The sequence below is a fragment of the Mytilus trossulus genome, chromosome 7, assembly GCF_036588685.1.
Source record: "Mytilus trossulus isolate FHL-02 chromosome 7, PNRI_Mtr1.1.1.hap1, whole genome shotgun sequence".
Lineage (NCBI taxonomy): Eukaryota > Metazoa > Mollusca > Bivalvia > Mytilida > Mytilidae > Mytilus > Mytilus trossulus.
Window position 1 is genome coordinate 44942815 of NC_086379.1, and position 17642 is coordinate 44960456.

The 17642-nt window shown below is 31.7% G+C and overlaps 1 protein-coding gene across 5 annotated transcripts; it reads left to right on the plus strand.

Annotated features, from left to right (window-relative positions):
* Positions 1-345: 345 nt before the first annotated feature.
* LOC134725155 (uncharacterized) lies at positions 346-17313 on the plus strand. 5 transcript variants are annotated; one of them, XM_063588736.1, is made up of 7 exons: positions 381-467; positions 2829-2932; positions 5935-6064; positions 8695-8946; positions 10407-10597; positions 11223-11236; positions 15706-17313. In XM_063588736.1, exons 5-7 carry the CDS (start codon positions 10582-10584, stop codon positions 16837-16839), a joined length of 1164 nt encoding a protein of 387 aa, XP_063444806.1. In that variant the 5' UTR covers positions 381-467; positions 2829-2932; positions 5935-6064; positions 8695-8946; positions 10407-10581; the 3' UTR covers positions 16840-17313. The 5 variants fall into 5 exon arrangements, with proteins under 5 accessions (XP_063444808.1, XP_063444810.1, XP_063444806.1 ...); XM_063588738.1 differs by lacking the exon at positions 2829-2932 and having other exon boundaries at positions 346-467; XM_063588737.1 differs by lacking the exon at positions 5935-6064.
* Positions 17314-17642: the final 329 nt, after the last annotated feature.

Genomic DNA, 17642 nt, shown 5'->3' on the forward strand with positions numbered 1-17642 from the left:
ATATCTTCATTTTTATCACACCTTTCGAAAGAAGGTGATTTCTACCTTTAATTATAAAAACATAACGAAACGAAGTTCCAAGTTTGCTTTTCCATTGTAAAAGTAATGTTTCCGTAAATAAATAATCAATTTTTATTTAAATTAAAAACTAGTATATGCGAGTTTAACCTTTAAAGTGACGGAGCAAACAAACAAACATGAACATCAGATGAACAATCACTATAAGATTTCTAAATACGTAAATGAATTGAATGGATTAAGTAAAGAAACGTAGATAACTTTTGAACACCAACACGTACATTTAAATTTAACAAAAGACTTTAAAGAAATTAAAAGTCGGTTACTTGATAAGTTGTTTTATATAAATATGTTAAAGAGAAATTTAATTGACATATTATGCTAGTTAGGATGAGCAAATAAATTCTAAATACTCCAGTAATTTAATTGTGTACGGCAAGAGAAAGAAGGTATGTATTTTTTTATTATTGTTTATACATTTTTTGTGTGACTATTTTGCATACGAAAACGGGTCAAAACCAGAACGTGTTATGTTTTGCAAATATTTGCATATGGTTGAATATATGTGTAATGATAATAGTTTAAATGCTTGTTAAAATGGGACCCTATGTGTATACTGAAATAACACTTGCAAACTTACTAACTGTTGCAACTGTCGTCCTGAACATGCATGCAATAATGTCTAGTGGGGGGTCAATGCCACCCGTTCTTTTTTGATTTTGTCCGACGACTACAAAAATTAGTAAATAACCATTCTAACGTTATTAAAACTAAAATTTCTCATCGGGGCCTTTTATATCTGACTATGCGGTATGGGCTTTGTTCTTGGTTGAAGGCCGTACGAAGACCTATAGTTGTTAATTTTTGTGTCATTTTGGTCTTTTGTGGATAGTTGTCTCATTGGCAATCATACCACATCTTCTTTTTTTTTATATTAAAAGCATAAAAATCAAACAACTGAATATGATTTGGAGCGTCGTTTCCAGAACAAGATATCACGGGACGTCACTGCAATGCCTTAAATAAAAATAACTTGATGCATGAGTATGAGTGCCAATGAGTGTCCATTAGAGTCCAAATGACATTGGATGTAAATAAGCAGCTATAATTCACCGTAAATACTTCAACAACGAGCAAAACTAATACCATTTAGTAGTTATATATTAAATGTTTCGTCTTGACAAAATGTAAAACTTCTTCTTCTTCAGGAAGTCCACCCTATCTGCAGGGTCACCGCATTTAAAAATTTTGTTTATTTTTTAAATTGCGTTATTTAACAATTGAAACAAGAAAACCAAATAATTACATTATTTTTACAATCAACGAAAAACAAATATGCCGACACCAACAATTTATGTTCCGTGTACTGGTTTCAGTGGTATTAGTTGACACAATAATAACAGTCTTAAACCCACTTAAAACCATATACGTATATATATCTGCCAAACATGGCTTATTTCTTTTATGTTAATGGTAATAAGCGAATTAATTTTCCTCTTTTAACATAATATAGGATAACTGTCAAATTAATCTAGCCTCGAAAAATTACCATCAACGAAAAACTTGCCAAATTTGAAATTTATAGATTTTTATAAACACTATATTTTGTTGATAAGGAAGGACCATATCGGTTTTGCTATTTTAATGGTTTACCAAAAAACTCAACAGACTTCTATAATTTTAGTTGCTAAAAAACTCAACAGACCCATAAAAACTAAAAAGGTACATTGAAACGCATTAAACCAAAATAAACTGACAACGCTATTCCTAATAAAAAAGGGCAAATAAACAAACAAAAGTACACACAAAACACAACACAGATAAACAAAGATTAAACCACACGAACCCCACCAAAAACTGGGGGTATCTCAGGTGCTCCAAAAGGGTTAAGCAGATCCTGCTCCACATGTGACACCCGTCGTGTTGCCCGTGTCACTCAAACCTGATAACAAGTCTAATTAATTAGGTCACATTGGGGAAAAGGATACGGGTATACGACAACACGACATCACACCTCATGCATCGCACACTTACTATTCGATTTCGTGACTTAATTTTAATCCATGGATACTAGACGTTATTTGGGTTAAAATCGGTAAATATAATTTGCAAATAAATGTAGTAAATTAAAGATCATGGGTCTTTTTGAGAGAAGAACATGGTATATTTAACGACCAAGCAAGCTTTGTAATCGGATATTAATTGTTTAAAATACATCTACTTCCAGTGGATCATCATTATTTTCATTTTCGCTTATTAGTTCTGATATGATTTGGGAATATTTATGTTTTTGGTGGCGTGTTTTATAAGATTTTTACTGTTTTGTGTACTGATTTGTCTTTTTGGACTTTTGGTGTTGGACATACTTAATGAAGTATGCTTCGGTGTATATTACTAACAAATATCGACACATATTGTCGTAAAGATGTTATTGTGCGCTTCTAAAATAAAAAAAAAGGAAACGGAAAGTGCTATTTGTCTGTTAGATTCAAAACTCAAGTTCGTCGTAAAATATGAAAATGTGCAGTCAAATCAGTTATGCTTGTTCTGTGAGTCGTGATTGGTCAACAATTATATGTCATTTCAAACCAGAAAGGTCACGATTTTAGCTTTAATCTCACGTCTTAGTAGCTAATATGCAACCGTAAGCTTTTAAGCCTACATGCAGTTGTGCATTTATAATATATAATCTCGTATTGCCTTTGTTTGTTCTCAATTATAACAGCGCAGACTTGTTTATATAATATTATTAGTATAATAACATTGCACTTGCATACATGCATTCTGTATTTTGACATTGTACATGTTAGGTAGTACTTGGATATGGTGTTGATTCGAACAATACAAACGAGCAACACTTTTAAATGTAATGCTGTTCTTCTTCCCGACGGTCGCTAACGGAAAATCTTCAACGGTAAGTTATTATTTTAAAATCAACCTCAAGCTAGAATATGTTGATTTTGGTAGTAACCATATCTGGGGTTTCATTTAGAAAGGAACATGGTACATTCTTGTTGATTGGCATACAAAAAATCCGCCGGCGAGATGTTCCGAAATTTCCCAAGAAAATGCAATTGTCATGACTGAACACTTGCTTTTATTTAGAAGAAATAGTAGCGTCGAGTCAATATGTCCAAATAGTGAAAATATACAAAATATATATTGAGAAACAAGTGACCACATAAATCAATAAGAAACAAGAAACATCAAACCATGTCGTAGTAATGACTTATATTTTTGATGCGCTCTGAAGTTATTCGACTCTTCCAAATGCAAGTACTAGCTAGATAGTTTTCAGGTGGTATGGGTGTCTTCCTCAATCTTGGATTGTAAAAAACAGAGAACCAAAGGTCCAGATTTTCTATCGAGTCAGCAAAATTTGATACAGGAATGCAGATATATAATGTGAATTCTCATTTAAAAGAACCAATTTATAAGAATATAACTTATAAATATTAATGATTTTGGAAATGTTGATTAATTTTGGTTATTTTTTATTTTTTTTTAAAAATTGGCATTTTAAGGGGAGGTAACTCTAAAACAGTGCACTTTCTGCAGGAATCTACATGCAATTTTCCTATTTTGTATTTTAGCCGAGAAAAACGTACGGTGACCCTACCTTGTCTTTTGATATTCTCAAAGCATTGTCTGAAAGCTATCTTTTCCTTAAGTATTTAACAATTCTGTCATTTTGTTTAGTTTCTAATCCCAAAATTGTGTTTTTTCCTGTATAATCCATACAAAATGTGTCATTTTGTCACGTCCTGAAGCTTGAGAAAATGCGCGGTGACCTATCATTTTTATAATATTTTTCAACATATATCAATAGATACTACGTTTTGGCAAAGTATGAACAAATTCTATCATTTTTCTTTTAGACTCCCATACCACCTTAAAGTCATATATGAAACGTGTGAATGGTGAACAATAATGTTACAGCAGATTTCAGTCAGTATGTAGCTTATGGTAATATCTTTGGTTAGCTTGCTTGTTAGCTGAACCGTGAAGTCATTGTTAGGTAAGGTATACTTCCCTCCTTTTAAAGTATATTAGTCCTACAGAGAGATAGATTGGTTATCTGTTGTGCTAGTCTACTATTAAAGGAGGGTAGTTTACCTAACCTAACAATGACTTCACGGTTCAGCTAACAAGCAAGCTAACCAAAGATATTACCTTTAGCTACATACTGACTGAAATCTGCTGTAATTCAATTCTTGAACGAATGCATTCATAATATCTTAAACTTCGTCTATTGTGTACGAATGTATCACCTAGTTTGCCTAACCTAGCTGACTTCACGGTTCAGCTAATAAGCAAGCTAACCAAAGATATTACATTTGGCTAGCCTACACATGTTCTTAATGGAATCCGCTGTTATCTGTTTGAACTACTTTTTTGGTTTTTCGGTAGACCCCCCCCCCCCCCCCAAAATAAAAGAAGAAAAAAAGAACAACTAAAGAGACAAAACAATATATTAATGGATTGTTAATGGCTAAACTGATCAACTTGAATATTTCTACGACCAGTGCACCCCCTCCCCCCCCCCCCCCCAGTTAATTAATACAAACAAACCGTCACCTATATAACTTCGATAGGATATGCAATGCACTTAATAAACTAGTATTACAAGGATTAGAACACAATAGATCTACACGCACTACATATTTTAAAACTTTAAATGCAGCCTGAAAAGATTTATCTGAACAATTCGCTGACATTTATTGTTTTAACAGAGTACATGCATGACTAGTTATACCGTTTTTAATACCTATTCAAAGACTTCAAATTCAATTGGTCATACAAGAACCAATGAAAGAGTTTTCCTGCTAGGTATTAGTGTCAATGAGACAACTTTCCGTCCAAGTCCAAATGTGTAAAAATAAACCATTATAGGTCAAAATACGGCCTTCAACACGGAGCCTTGTCTCACACCTAGCAGCAAGCTAAAAGGGGCACCTAAATGGCTTATGTAAAACTATCCAAACAGGAAAACTAACGGTCTAATTTATATCAGAAACAAGAAAGGAGAAACACTTATTTAACATATAAACAAACGACTAGATTTTCTGGCAAGCACATAGTTGCATATTGTGAGAAAGACGTTCTTGCACCTCAAAACAATAGTGATTCTTTCTTGTGGTCAATCAATAAAATTAAACCATTGCAGAAGATCGGATTCTGACTTCCAGACAAAAAAAAATCATAATATGTTCCGTAAATAGATAATATTTTATTTTATATCGTGTAAGCAGTTTTCTTCGTTTGTGATTATTCCGTTTGGGATATAATATATTATTTTATGTAATAAATGATTTTAATTCAAATCCAACCAAGTTTTTAAAAGCAAAGCAGTACATTAATACCACTGTGATGTCCAAAAAGTAGAGCTAAAACCAGAAAAATCTTAACAATGTATCACCAAAACGAACCCACAATGAATTAAGTTTATCAAAATCATTAAAATCTAAAATTGCTTTTTTTTTTAGTTCAACATATAACATGCAGAAGTTTGTAAGATATCCTTGTGTGTTGACTCTAATCAGAAAGAATAAAAGTCTCCTCACTTATTAATAGGATATTCAAATATATATGATTGATTTTAGAAAGAATGCATCTAATCCCAACAATTAAACCCCCAAAAACTATCAGAAAACAGCACTTGAATAAAACAACTAACTGTGAAAAGCTTTGTTGCACCGTAGGTTATTATATTCGAATATAATACCAACTACTTAAAACACATTAAAATAGTTGACCACATATAATTTAATAGGTTAAACAGTCAAAATAATCACTAGATTAAATTCAAATTTTAGAACTTTAAATCAGCGAATGTTTATCAAACTATATGCTAACAGTGCTTTCTTTTTTATATAACGGTTATATATGTACAGAAAATTACATCTTGTTTACTAGGAAGACGAGTGAATAATTAATGGAATTCATTGACTTATATCTATGCACTGACCACCCCTGACTTAACACGGAATCATTGAATCAATTTCTTACTGATGACTTTGGATTTTGTTCCTGTATTTTTCATATGGTAAGATTAATTACTTAAACGTTGTTTTCATCTGCAAGTTGATGTAAAAGTACAAATGTTTATAAGCAATATAAGTTTTATCATGTTTGGATTTCTGGACAAACCTACTTTAATATCATGAATGACAATGCTTATTCAAGATTTACCTGTCCGTTACATGAACTAATTCTTCCATTATGTTTCGGGATAATTGGATTATCTTATGGTAAACTGTTTATCATCACGTATACGATATATAAAAGGTATTATTTGCTTATCATCGTTAGAATATTATAGATTGTGTAAATTTTCAGTTTAAAAGGAATTTTTAAAGCTGGTGGATATTTAAGTTAAATGCACAATACGCGTGTTTCTTGGAGAACATGCATCTTTTGCTCTCGTGAATTCTGTTGTGAAGCAAGATACAGAAAGTGTTTGACGGCTGAACATTAAAACGAACTTAATTTTAGAACAGTCGATTTTGCGCCAGTCCTAAGTTACGAGCCTCTGACCTTTGTTAGTCTTGTATGCTTTTTAATTTTAGTTTCTTGTGTATAATTCGGAGTTTAGTATGACGTCCATTATCACTGAACTAGTACATATTTGTATAGGGGGCCAGCTAAAGAACCCCTCCGGTGCAGGAGTTCCTCGATGCATTGAAGACCCATTCGTGGTCTTCATCTGTTGTCTGCTCTATGGTCGGATAGTTGTCTCCTTGACACATTCCCCCTTTCCATTCTCAATTTTAAAATCATCCAAAACTCTATAGAATTATCTTATTTATGATGCATCGTTTCAATTATGACCTTTCGGAAGATATACTAATGTGTACCCTAAGGTACAGATTTCCCACTAGCGGTGATACTCATCCGAGGATGTAACAAACTTTAGAGAGCTAATACAATTATGGAGCCAGATACTGAAATCATTTGACATCTAAACATCAAAACAACATAAAAGAACAGTCAAAATCAACTAGAATAAATTGTCTCTTTTTGTAATGCATCATTTCAATTTTGACCGTTCGGATGCAGTGTCTACTGTGTGGGTTGTACTCTAGGTACTAACATTCCACTAGCGGTGATACTCGTCCGAAGATGTTACTAACTTTTGAGAACTGAAAAAAATATTAATATTACCAGATAAGAACAATAAAATTCATGAATAGGGTCAAATTTACTTACGGGGATTGCAACCTTTGTTTTAGTAGATTGTCTAATTACGTAAGAAGCATACCATACACGAAAGAAGTTCTAAGCAATAGAAGTTAAAGGTACACAGATAACTGACCAAAGTGGACATCATTTTCACAACTCCATGGCTTGCTTCATATATAAAGCCTTCAACATAAGACAACATATCTTTTTTGGGGATCTAAAGCATTTTTAAGTTTTAGTAAAGCTGAATAAAATTAGGATAATGGGCTTTATTTGCATTTATTAAGGGATTAATAATATTACGGCTGATTTGGCAATGGAATAAAAAGTGTATCTTATCATCTAAAATTGATACCAGAGGGACATTCAAACTCATAAGTAAAAAAAACTGACCACGCTATGGCTAAAAAAGAAAAAGACAAACAGAGAAACACAATTATATAAAACACACCATAGCAGACTACAGACTTAGCAACACGACACGAAAAGATAGTAAGTTAATTGAGCTAAAGAACGAAATAATTTTGGAAGGAAATTCAATTTAAAGCATTGAAAGCAGAAAGTTTTTTTATTTTAAGATAAGCACTTCAAAATATTATCACATAGTATATTTACAAAGCAGAATTACTTTAACAAAGCTGCAATGCAGAGTTTACAAACAGAGAGTATTTATGTACAAATCTTTGATCATATGAAGACCACTTTCTCTTTTGACTAACGTCCATACATTAAAATTAGGAATAACACTGGAATGTGGTACCTTATAACGAACAATCAGTGATGATGTCCGTATGGGATTTCATTTCATATCTTCAAAATCATTTGCCCAAGGTTTCTTAAGTATAATTTTGTAGACTAGTGATTTTATGATAATCATTAAAAAGAATAAAATTATTTTTTAATTGACAAATTTCTTATCAAGTCCTATAAAGATATTGTCTGCTGATATGGGAAAGAACATTCAACAGAAACAAAAAGGCCGTATGAATGCATTCTGAAATATAGAGCAGGTAAAATCCCAATTTTAAATGGAATAGAGAATTGTATGTTGCTGTTAAATGCAGTTTTCTAGTCACCTAAAGATTTTTATATTTTCTAAATTGAATAAAATAATATGTTTAGGGAAACAGATACCACTAACTCTCCAATGATCGTCTGATGTACTACCCATGTTTATAGGAAGAAGGACTATTTTGCTGTGAGATGAATTCGCAGCCAAGTAAGCTGTTAGATCTGGCGCCTCGTATGTACACAGTGAAAGTTCCACGCTTTGTGCATGTATGAAAAATCCGTTGCATCAACTGTTTGAATGTTCTTAATAGATAGTCTTGCAAGGCAAAGTTTTCCCACTCATTACCTCATCCCAGCCGACCCACATTGATGAACCTATACACAAAATTTGTTGTCGCACTGAAATATTTGCCACTTGGCGTTAAGAAAACATGAATCACTCATTTAAAGTCAACTCTTACATTTTCCGTGCTTTAATTGCAGACACGTCTGGATGTTCCGGGATAACTGTGATAAGAACTCGGACCAACTGTTGACATCTTTCTAATATTTAATGATGTAGAACTTATCCAGAGCACCAGGAATCCAAGAATATTAGAACACCAAGAATACACGAGAACACGAATACAAGAACATCAATAATACAAAAATACAAGAACACCAAGAATACAATACTACAAGAATTCATGTTCTGTTTTGTCTACCTGTATAACGTGTAGATGAATGAAAGAAAAGGTAAGGTTAATGGTAAAAAATTTAAAGCAGCTTGTCTGGAATGTCCAGTAAAATTGACAAGACTCAAGCTAGCAGACACTTTATGGAGCCAATCAAGATAGCAGCCACTTTTTTGTCCAGTAGCCAATTTTTACGATATGTCTAAAACCCCCAAAAAATGTAAAAGACTCAAACATTCTAAAAATCTAAAAATCTTGGTTAAATAGGATTTAATAGCGAAATTCGATAACTTTACGGTTTGAAGTAATTCCAAAGGATTTTAATCAATATAGACTTATTTGGACTAGCTACATAACATTAACAAAAATGTCGTCTATATTAGGATATTAAGTCTAAGCTGGCTTTCTGCAAAGTATATTTATAATTTAAATACTTAATTTTAATTTAGGTCAGTGACTTAATTGTTTGACATATCTTACTTACAGTTTTTGATAACTTTTAATATTAAACACTATAGGCCTAGATGTCTATGTTTAAAAGTAGATTATTTTAAAATTCTGTATAATTGTTTGAACAGTAAAACTGCAAGCTCGTTACAAATTAACACACATTCAAAACTACTACGGGCCTGTATTTTCATAGGTACCATTCTTAGATCTTTTAAAACAATATTGATTGACTATAGTATCAAACTTGGTGCATCTGGTTTGGTTCTTAATATTCTCAAAGTTTTAACTCAACGATTTATTGTTAAATATAGACAGAAAAGTAATAGGGCATTTTGCTAAAATTCGTATTAGTAATAGTGTTCTTAGAATTGAACAAGGGCGTCACACTAAAAACCCTGTAGAAGAAAGAATTTGTCCTTTGTGTCTCTTAGAGGTAGAAGATGAATTTCATTTCACTTTAAAATGTACAAAACTAAATATAATTAGAGACCAACTGTTTTCCAAAATTAGTGAAATAGTTCCCTCTTTTTTCAGTATGACTAATGAAGCAAGATTAAAATTTTTGTATACGTGTGTTGAGACTGATATAATTAGAATTATTGTTAAATTTATAAGCGACATGTACATTTCTAGAAATGCTTTATCAAGCACTAAATAACTTTGTGGTACCACCTCCTCATATAATATTTATAAATTTTGTATGATATATATATGTTTGTATGTTTGTGTATAAAGTGTTTAAAGATAAATGATAAGGTTAGCATCAATATAGAATGTAATTAAACAAAATATTCCCAACATTTCACTAATAATATTAATTTTCAATCTGTCACCAAAATCTACTAAACTTGTTATAAGTTTCAGAAGATTTTAAACATTTTGAAACATCTGATAATACTAAGTGTGAATTGCCAATGAAGCTAAATAACGACATAAAGTCACCAATGGCTTATCAACACAGCAAGAAATACCCGCACCGGGATGCTTCCTTAAAAAAGTCTCAATGAACACACATTAGGAAAATAGCATTACAAAGACTCCCTAATGATAAGTTCTATCATTTTTTTGTAGATAACATCTAATGAATAGATAGAAAGAAAAAATAAGTACTGAATTCCAACCAATGACCGATGGAAAGAAAATTCACTTCGCTGAAGGGGTTGTTGTTTACAGACACTAATGATGTTGTTTACAACAACAAAGTTCAAGGATACACATATGTCATGCACAATTTAACATTTACGTGATGATGGAAAATAACAGTAAGTAAAAGTAAAAGAAAAAGAAAAAAGAAATTCATAGATATTCAAGACGGAAAGTTCCTAATCAAATGGCAAAATAAAATGTAACACATTCAACAAATGGATAAAAAAAAGTTATATTCCTGACTTTGAATAGGCATTTTCAATCTATGTAGAAAACGGTGGATTAAACCCAGTTTTATAGCTAGCTTAACCTTTGACTTGTATTTGACAGTCGCATAAAATTCCATTATATTGACAAATATGTTCGAACAAAACTATCAGACATGATACGTATAAATGAGAAGAAAACACGATAGATTCGCATACTATATTCTTTTATTTGTTTTATTTAGCAATGCATCTTAAATATTTATATATATATATATTTGTATACGCGAATCAACTTTGAAATTGCTCAATGATCAATGATAGAACAAGCATTTATCCAATTTCTTTGAATGTTTTAGACCAAAATGACAATAATATAAACATGTTAATGAATTTATTATATCAGTCTTTTTTTCCATATGCACATTTAAGGGAAAAAAAAACAAAACCAAGTCTAGTACATCGTAATGTAGCAATTTCAAAATTGTGTTTGTTCCGTAGCGCAGAGCCCTAATTTTCAGTTTTTGTGTTATAGCCATCATGGAAAGGGTAAGACGATCTGAAATAAATATAGTAGTGATATAAATTATTACCCTTTTTAGCAAGTCTTTCGTGAATCCTGAATTTGCCTTTTACTACTGAATTACCGGTATTCAGCACTGGTTCCCTGTTGAAAAAAGCTTCAATTAGCAGTTTTAGAATCTAATGCATTATGTGATATATTTTCAAAAACGTACACCAAATGTTGTGATGGGTGTAAAACGTTCTTAACAATGGAAATCCATCCAATGATGTAACGTTATTTTCATTTTGTTGTACGAACAATGAGATTACCCATGATAATTTAGATTCTGAAAAGGCGAATTGGTAGTGTTCTAGACTTGTTAAAAAGTGCTTTAAGTTGTGCATGTATTTGGTGTTGTACTGTAATTCCATGTTATATTAAATTTATATTGTTGCATATAGTTGTACGGTAAATCGAAGTTACATTAATTTTTATATTACCTTATGTAAAATGTTTTTTTTATAGCTGACTATGCTGCATGATCTTTGTTCTTTGTTGAAGGCCGTACGAAGACCTGTAGTTGTTAATTTCTGTGTCGTTTTATCATTTGTGAAGAGTTGTCTCATTAGCAATCATACCACATCTTCTTTTTTATTTTTACATTTCAATTGATGTTGAATTTCACTTTTGCACTTATATGCATACCAACTTCATCCCTAGAGCTATTGTTTCAAGACATTAAGTGGTTTTATTATGAATCTGTGAATTTCGGAAGGAGATTCAAGTTTTTTGTTGAATAGACTATTTTCATATTACCGACTTTTGGACTCCGGTTTATATTATTTTTCGACAGGTTACCTACGACATCCTGGTACCCGGTCAAATATGAGCAACGTCGTTTAGCTGCATAAATGATTGACGTTATAAATCAATGTTGGTGTAATTAATTTTAAACGCGTTCAAACTCAATATATATGTTATTGAGTGAATGCCCGCGCTAATAAGGGTGAAGTGTTCTCATTGGGTGTTGTGCAGACAATCGTGATTGTTTTTTCGTCGTTTCCTTTTTGGTCATTGTTTTGTCTGGTTTTTAGTTAGTTTTTTCTGGCTTCTTACATCTACATTTGCAATCTCCATGCAGAGTTATCGGTCCTTTCTCTCTCTGCATGGGAGATTGGTACATTTGTACGTTATTGCGCCTGTTGTGGATACGTATATATAGTTTTCTCATTGCATATCAAACAATGTTGGACATTGCCTCTAGAAAATCTTCTTTCTTAATTTTAGATGGACATTCAGTTTCAGAAATGTTACTTCTGTCCACGCAAGTTAAGTCTCGGCGTACGGTAATGAGGGCCCTCATGGGGTTTTTGATTATGTGATTACTTGGCCGGTTTTTTTAATGATTATTTGATTATTAAGCCAAATATTTCATGATTATTTGATTACCTAGGACTGTATTTTTAGTTTATGATTATTTGATTACTAAAGATAAGCAAATATTTAATGATTATGTGATTATATTGGCATAAAAATGGTGATTATGTGATTACTAGGACCCCCCATGAGGGGCCTCGGTAATGACGCTTGGTTAACAAAAAACAGTGTTGATGATACACATCAGTGGAACACAACTCTTTAAACAAACAAAAAGTAACGGGATCGAAATAATTGGCACCGAGTCAAACTGCACCAGTTTAAACTACCAACACGTCAGAAAGAGAAATGAGAAAATATATAGTTATTATGTAGAACAAAATTTAGATAAACCAATATGCGAGTAACCCACACACTGTACTGAAGACAGAATCAATGCATTATACAACAGTTATGCTCTGATAACGTATGAAACATCTTTTTAATTAATGATGTCACTATGAGCTAGCTCTCATGACGTCCAAATTTCCTAATAGAGCATGTAATACGTATTCACATGTCTTATCAAAACATATGATTTGAACAATAATTCCATATCATATCGTAAAACATACTTAATTATTAATGTTCTAGGCTTATAGGATGGACGAATCGTTTATTGCTGTATCAACCTTGCAACCCTATGAATTATATCATCATTATTATAGTAGAGATATTACTGATAATGTTTGCAGAATATACAAGGTTCTAAAAAAGTCCAAACATAGAAAATATTTTAAACACATTTAATTATATATTCATGCATGTGAATAATGCTTTGAAGGTGGAATAGGCCATGATAGATATTTTACGATGGAGAAAAACTTTATGACAAGGCTCTTAGGAAAAAAGAATTAAGCAAGCAACAATTAACTCCTCTCCCTTTTATTTCCCTGATTATAATAATATTTGCTGAAAGATTTATGCGAACTATCCAAATTGATAGAAAGTTGCGGAAGTAAACATTGTTTTATTTACAGCAACAAAATAAATCCAGTGAATGAAAGGTTCCTAACTTTGGACCACCCTATCAAGGCTGTGTGCTTTTAATTTTTTTTTTCAAAATTTTGTTTGTTTAAATGATTTTCTGATTGTTAGATTGATATATTGCAGAATCCAAACTCATTCGATTTACTTCCATCTTTAATTTTAAGTGTGCGGAATTGGTTACGTTTTGTTGTTGTGTTTCATTGTGGGTTCCAACATGATAGAACACTGTCATATCTTTAAAGCTTTTGAAAATCATTTTCGTTGATCTGTTTAATACGCATGTTTAGTGTCTAGTGTATTTTAAAAAAAAAAAAAATTTTAAATCTCAAAGATTTAAAAAAAAAGTGAATATCACAGACTTTGTTTTGTTGACACAATTTTGCAGTTTTATAATGTAAGTGATGACCGTCGGTAAACGGACAGAAAGTCACAGGACGAAAAGTCACCGGACATAAAGTCACAAATTTGATAGGACAAAAAGTCACAGTACAAAAAGTCACAACTATTTTTTGACAATTGTTTGAATATATAAGAGAAATATCTTGAAACATTTACTTTTTATTACATATATTTCTATTAAAGTTAATGAAATTTATCATTTTACTTAAAAAATGAAGATTTTTTAAAATTTTAATCATGTAAAGGACATATTTCTTGCACTTTTTGTCCTGTGACTTTTTGTTCTGTATCTTTTTGTCCGGGACTTTTTGTCCTGTGACTTTCTGTCCTACGTTCATGATCGTCATCCCCAAAAAACGGAAATAGTTCTTTGTGAAGAATGTTTGCTGGTTTGCTTCCGTTTATTGAAATTGACTATGTTCACTCAGGACAAGTATTAATCCTGATTTGACAGATTATTTGAATGTTGGCACTACAAGCAACAACATTTTTCAATATTCTGTGTAATAAAGAAATAATTGCTATTTAAATAAAAAAAATATTTTTGAAAGAAATACTTATTATGATATAGAAGTCAGTTCACGTACATGCTAAAAAAATACTTATACCTAAAAATACTGCAGTTTAAATTCAAAAACTTTATTCATAGACGGAATCAGTAAACAGAAACATAAGCTTTATTGCAACACATGAAATATCCGAAATAGAAAACCTACTGTACACTTTAATACAGTGTATCGTAAGTTATTTACATAATATACATGCAAGATTTTTAGCCACAATGACGCTGATAATTGTATTAAAGGGGACATAACTGTCATTACTGTATAAGTTTCAATTCGTTCAATATTTATTCTCGACTGGAATAGTCTTTAGCAGTGATTTTTAAAATTTTTCAGGAGGAGCATTCGAAGCCCTTTGCTATGTTCTTGCAAGGATATGTATAGTGAGACTTTACAAAAACTTGGTTCTTGGAACTAACGAATTTTTTTTCAAATACTAAGATTTAATCACAGGCACTTGTTTCTGTCAATATGGGGTTTACTATCCATATCAGTACAAAAAAACACAAGGTAGCTAACGGAAGTTTTCAATGTGTTCGCTTCAACCAATATTTTATTACTTTCCCTTGTCCCTTTCACGTATAAGAGTACACCAGTCTGTCGGTAATTGATATATCTTTACAATGAAACAACCCCATATTGACAGAGACAAATGCCTGTGGATTTGATGGCGAAAAGTGTTTTGGACTTCTTAGTTTATCATGCGTCATATTTGGAATAGGTCGTTTGCTTGTTCAAACACTTGGTGTTGAGCTTTCCAGATGATCATTATTGTGTTCATAACGATTTTTTGTGTTTTTGAATATTTCATAACATGTTACGCGCCATACTTGTTATAATTTTAGATACAATAAATTCAGAAAATATTGTGTGCATTTATTATTGCGAATTTTTAAGAAGGAATGAAAATCACGCGAGAAGTATGATTGCCTTTTCAGGAAAACCTACATAAAGATATATTTATGTAAAATAGGTATCATAATCCGAATTCTTATTATAAGGATCATAACACAGTCGAATTATTCATTCTGAATTAAGTGAAATAGTAAACCTATTTGATACCCAGAATATATAGAAATTTGAATTATATATACATGTACATGTACACGTATCAATAAATATAATATACTTTTTTTTCAATCTAGGTAACAGGAAGAAGAAGAAGTAGTCAGATAAAATCATGTGATTCTTTGAAATGCAAGCAGAACTTAAAAAAGAATCGCTCTGAAAACAATTCTTTCAAATCAATGGATATAAAAAGAACCAAACAAGGCTCGTCTAATTCTTTCAAATCACGTGATTCACAGAAAAGTAAAGCCGATTCCATAAAAAGACGTGTTGAAAAATTCAACGATGAAAAAAAGAGATATGCAGGTGAAAAAGATGAAGAATATGCCGGACGACGAAAAAGGAAAAAAGATAGAAAAGAACGAATTGCTCGAGACAGAAGATTAAGACAATATAAATGTTTATACTGGCCGTCAGGGTTGATAATGCTTTGTGGTTGTGTGTTCATTCTAGGTGCTACTATTCAAAGTATAAGTGAGGGTTCTTTATTATGGAAACAAAGACAAGTATTCCGCATAATTGGACCTGGTTTTATTGTTTTTGGTCTCGTATTATTTTTCATTACTGTTGCTTTTGTCAATAATCATACTACAAAAATAACAAAACTTAAAGCAGAGGAAGAAATAATACGAAAGAAAGAGCGGAGAGAGCGGGTCTTAAATAAATACAAGAAACAAAAGGAAATGAACTTCAGTAGAAAACCTTTAGCAAGATCTATTTCTGCAACATCGTCTGCTACATGTCATACGCTTGACGAATTTGAATCTTCTGCTCAATTCATAACTGGATCACTGTTAAACGGATGCTTACATCCTAATTGGAAACCAGTTCCAAATAAAGATTCAGTGGAAGGCGATACTTCAAAGACTCTTAAAATCTGTTACCTCGAGTCTTCACCTGTGAACAAAAAACTTTTAACAAGATCTATCTCAGGACCACCATCTACGACATGCAAAACGACTGCTCATTTAACAAATGGTACAAATTTGAAAATGACAAATGGATCTTTACGGCCTTATAAGAAACTGTTAAATAAGAAAGACTCTTATGAGTTCAGTGAATCATTGAAGTGTCTCGAAAACAATAATTCACCGTCATCATCATTAGCATATATGAAGTCACTTCCGTCCTCTAACATTACATCATCTACAACTACATGTCTACTTTCTAAAATACCTTATATCGATGAAACAGAAGAATTATTGATGTAGATATGAGAATAACTGTGAGCAATCGTGAGAAAAACACAAATGTGTATATATATAAAGTAATCTAAAAGGTCACTGTGTTTACGTATACTAAATGTGTACTGTGTACACGGAGCATATATTTAGGATAAACATTCATCAAAACTACATTCAACTATAAATTTGACTAGTATAGACAGTATACATTTTATAGGATAAAATATCAATTGCACCTGTGTTTGCTTCACTCGGGAAAGTTGAAAAAAAACTAGTTTAGTATACATATTTGTGAGTCTAAGTAATCAACTTTCAAGATTCTAACTCTTGTGCACTAGTACTTATACAGAACATACAAATATAAAGTGCTATATACATTGCTGTTGAAGGAGTCTAGGGGGTATATTTTTTGGTTGTGGGGATACTGTTTTATTGTCGTATATATATGCATTAAGTCTGCTTTCATTCATAATGTTATGCATGCAATATACACATTTTTTTATGTTTTGTTAAACTTTGTATTGAAAGAATTGGTATCGTGATAACAATCCAATCAACTTTATTTCCTGTAGAATTTTTATTTGAGTTTATAAAAAAAGATAGATGGCTAGCTGCTCAACATTCAGTGGCAAATCAAATTAAAGGACGAGAACATGTTGATGCGATATAAATTTAACCTGAGAATTTTACTAGACATCTTCGCTAGCCAACCAGATTAAGCCAACATTTGTGATTAAAGTCACGCCTATTCCAGATACATAATTCTTGACCAATGGTAGCATTTGAACTCTACTATTTGGATGTAAAACACGGTAGCGTCTACATTCTAC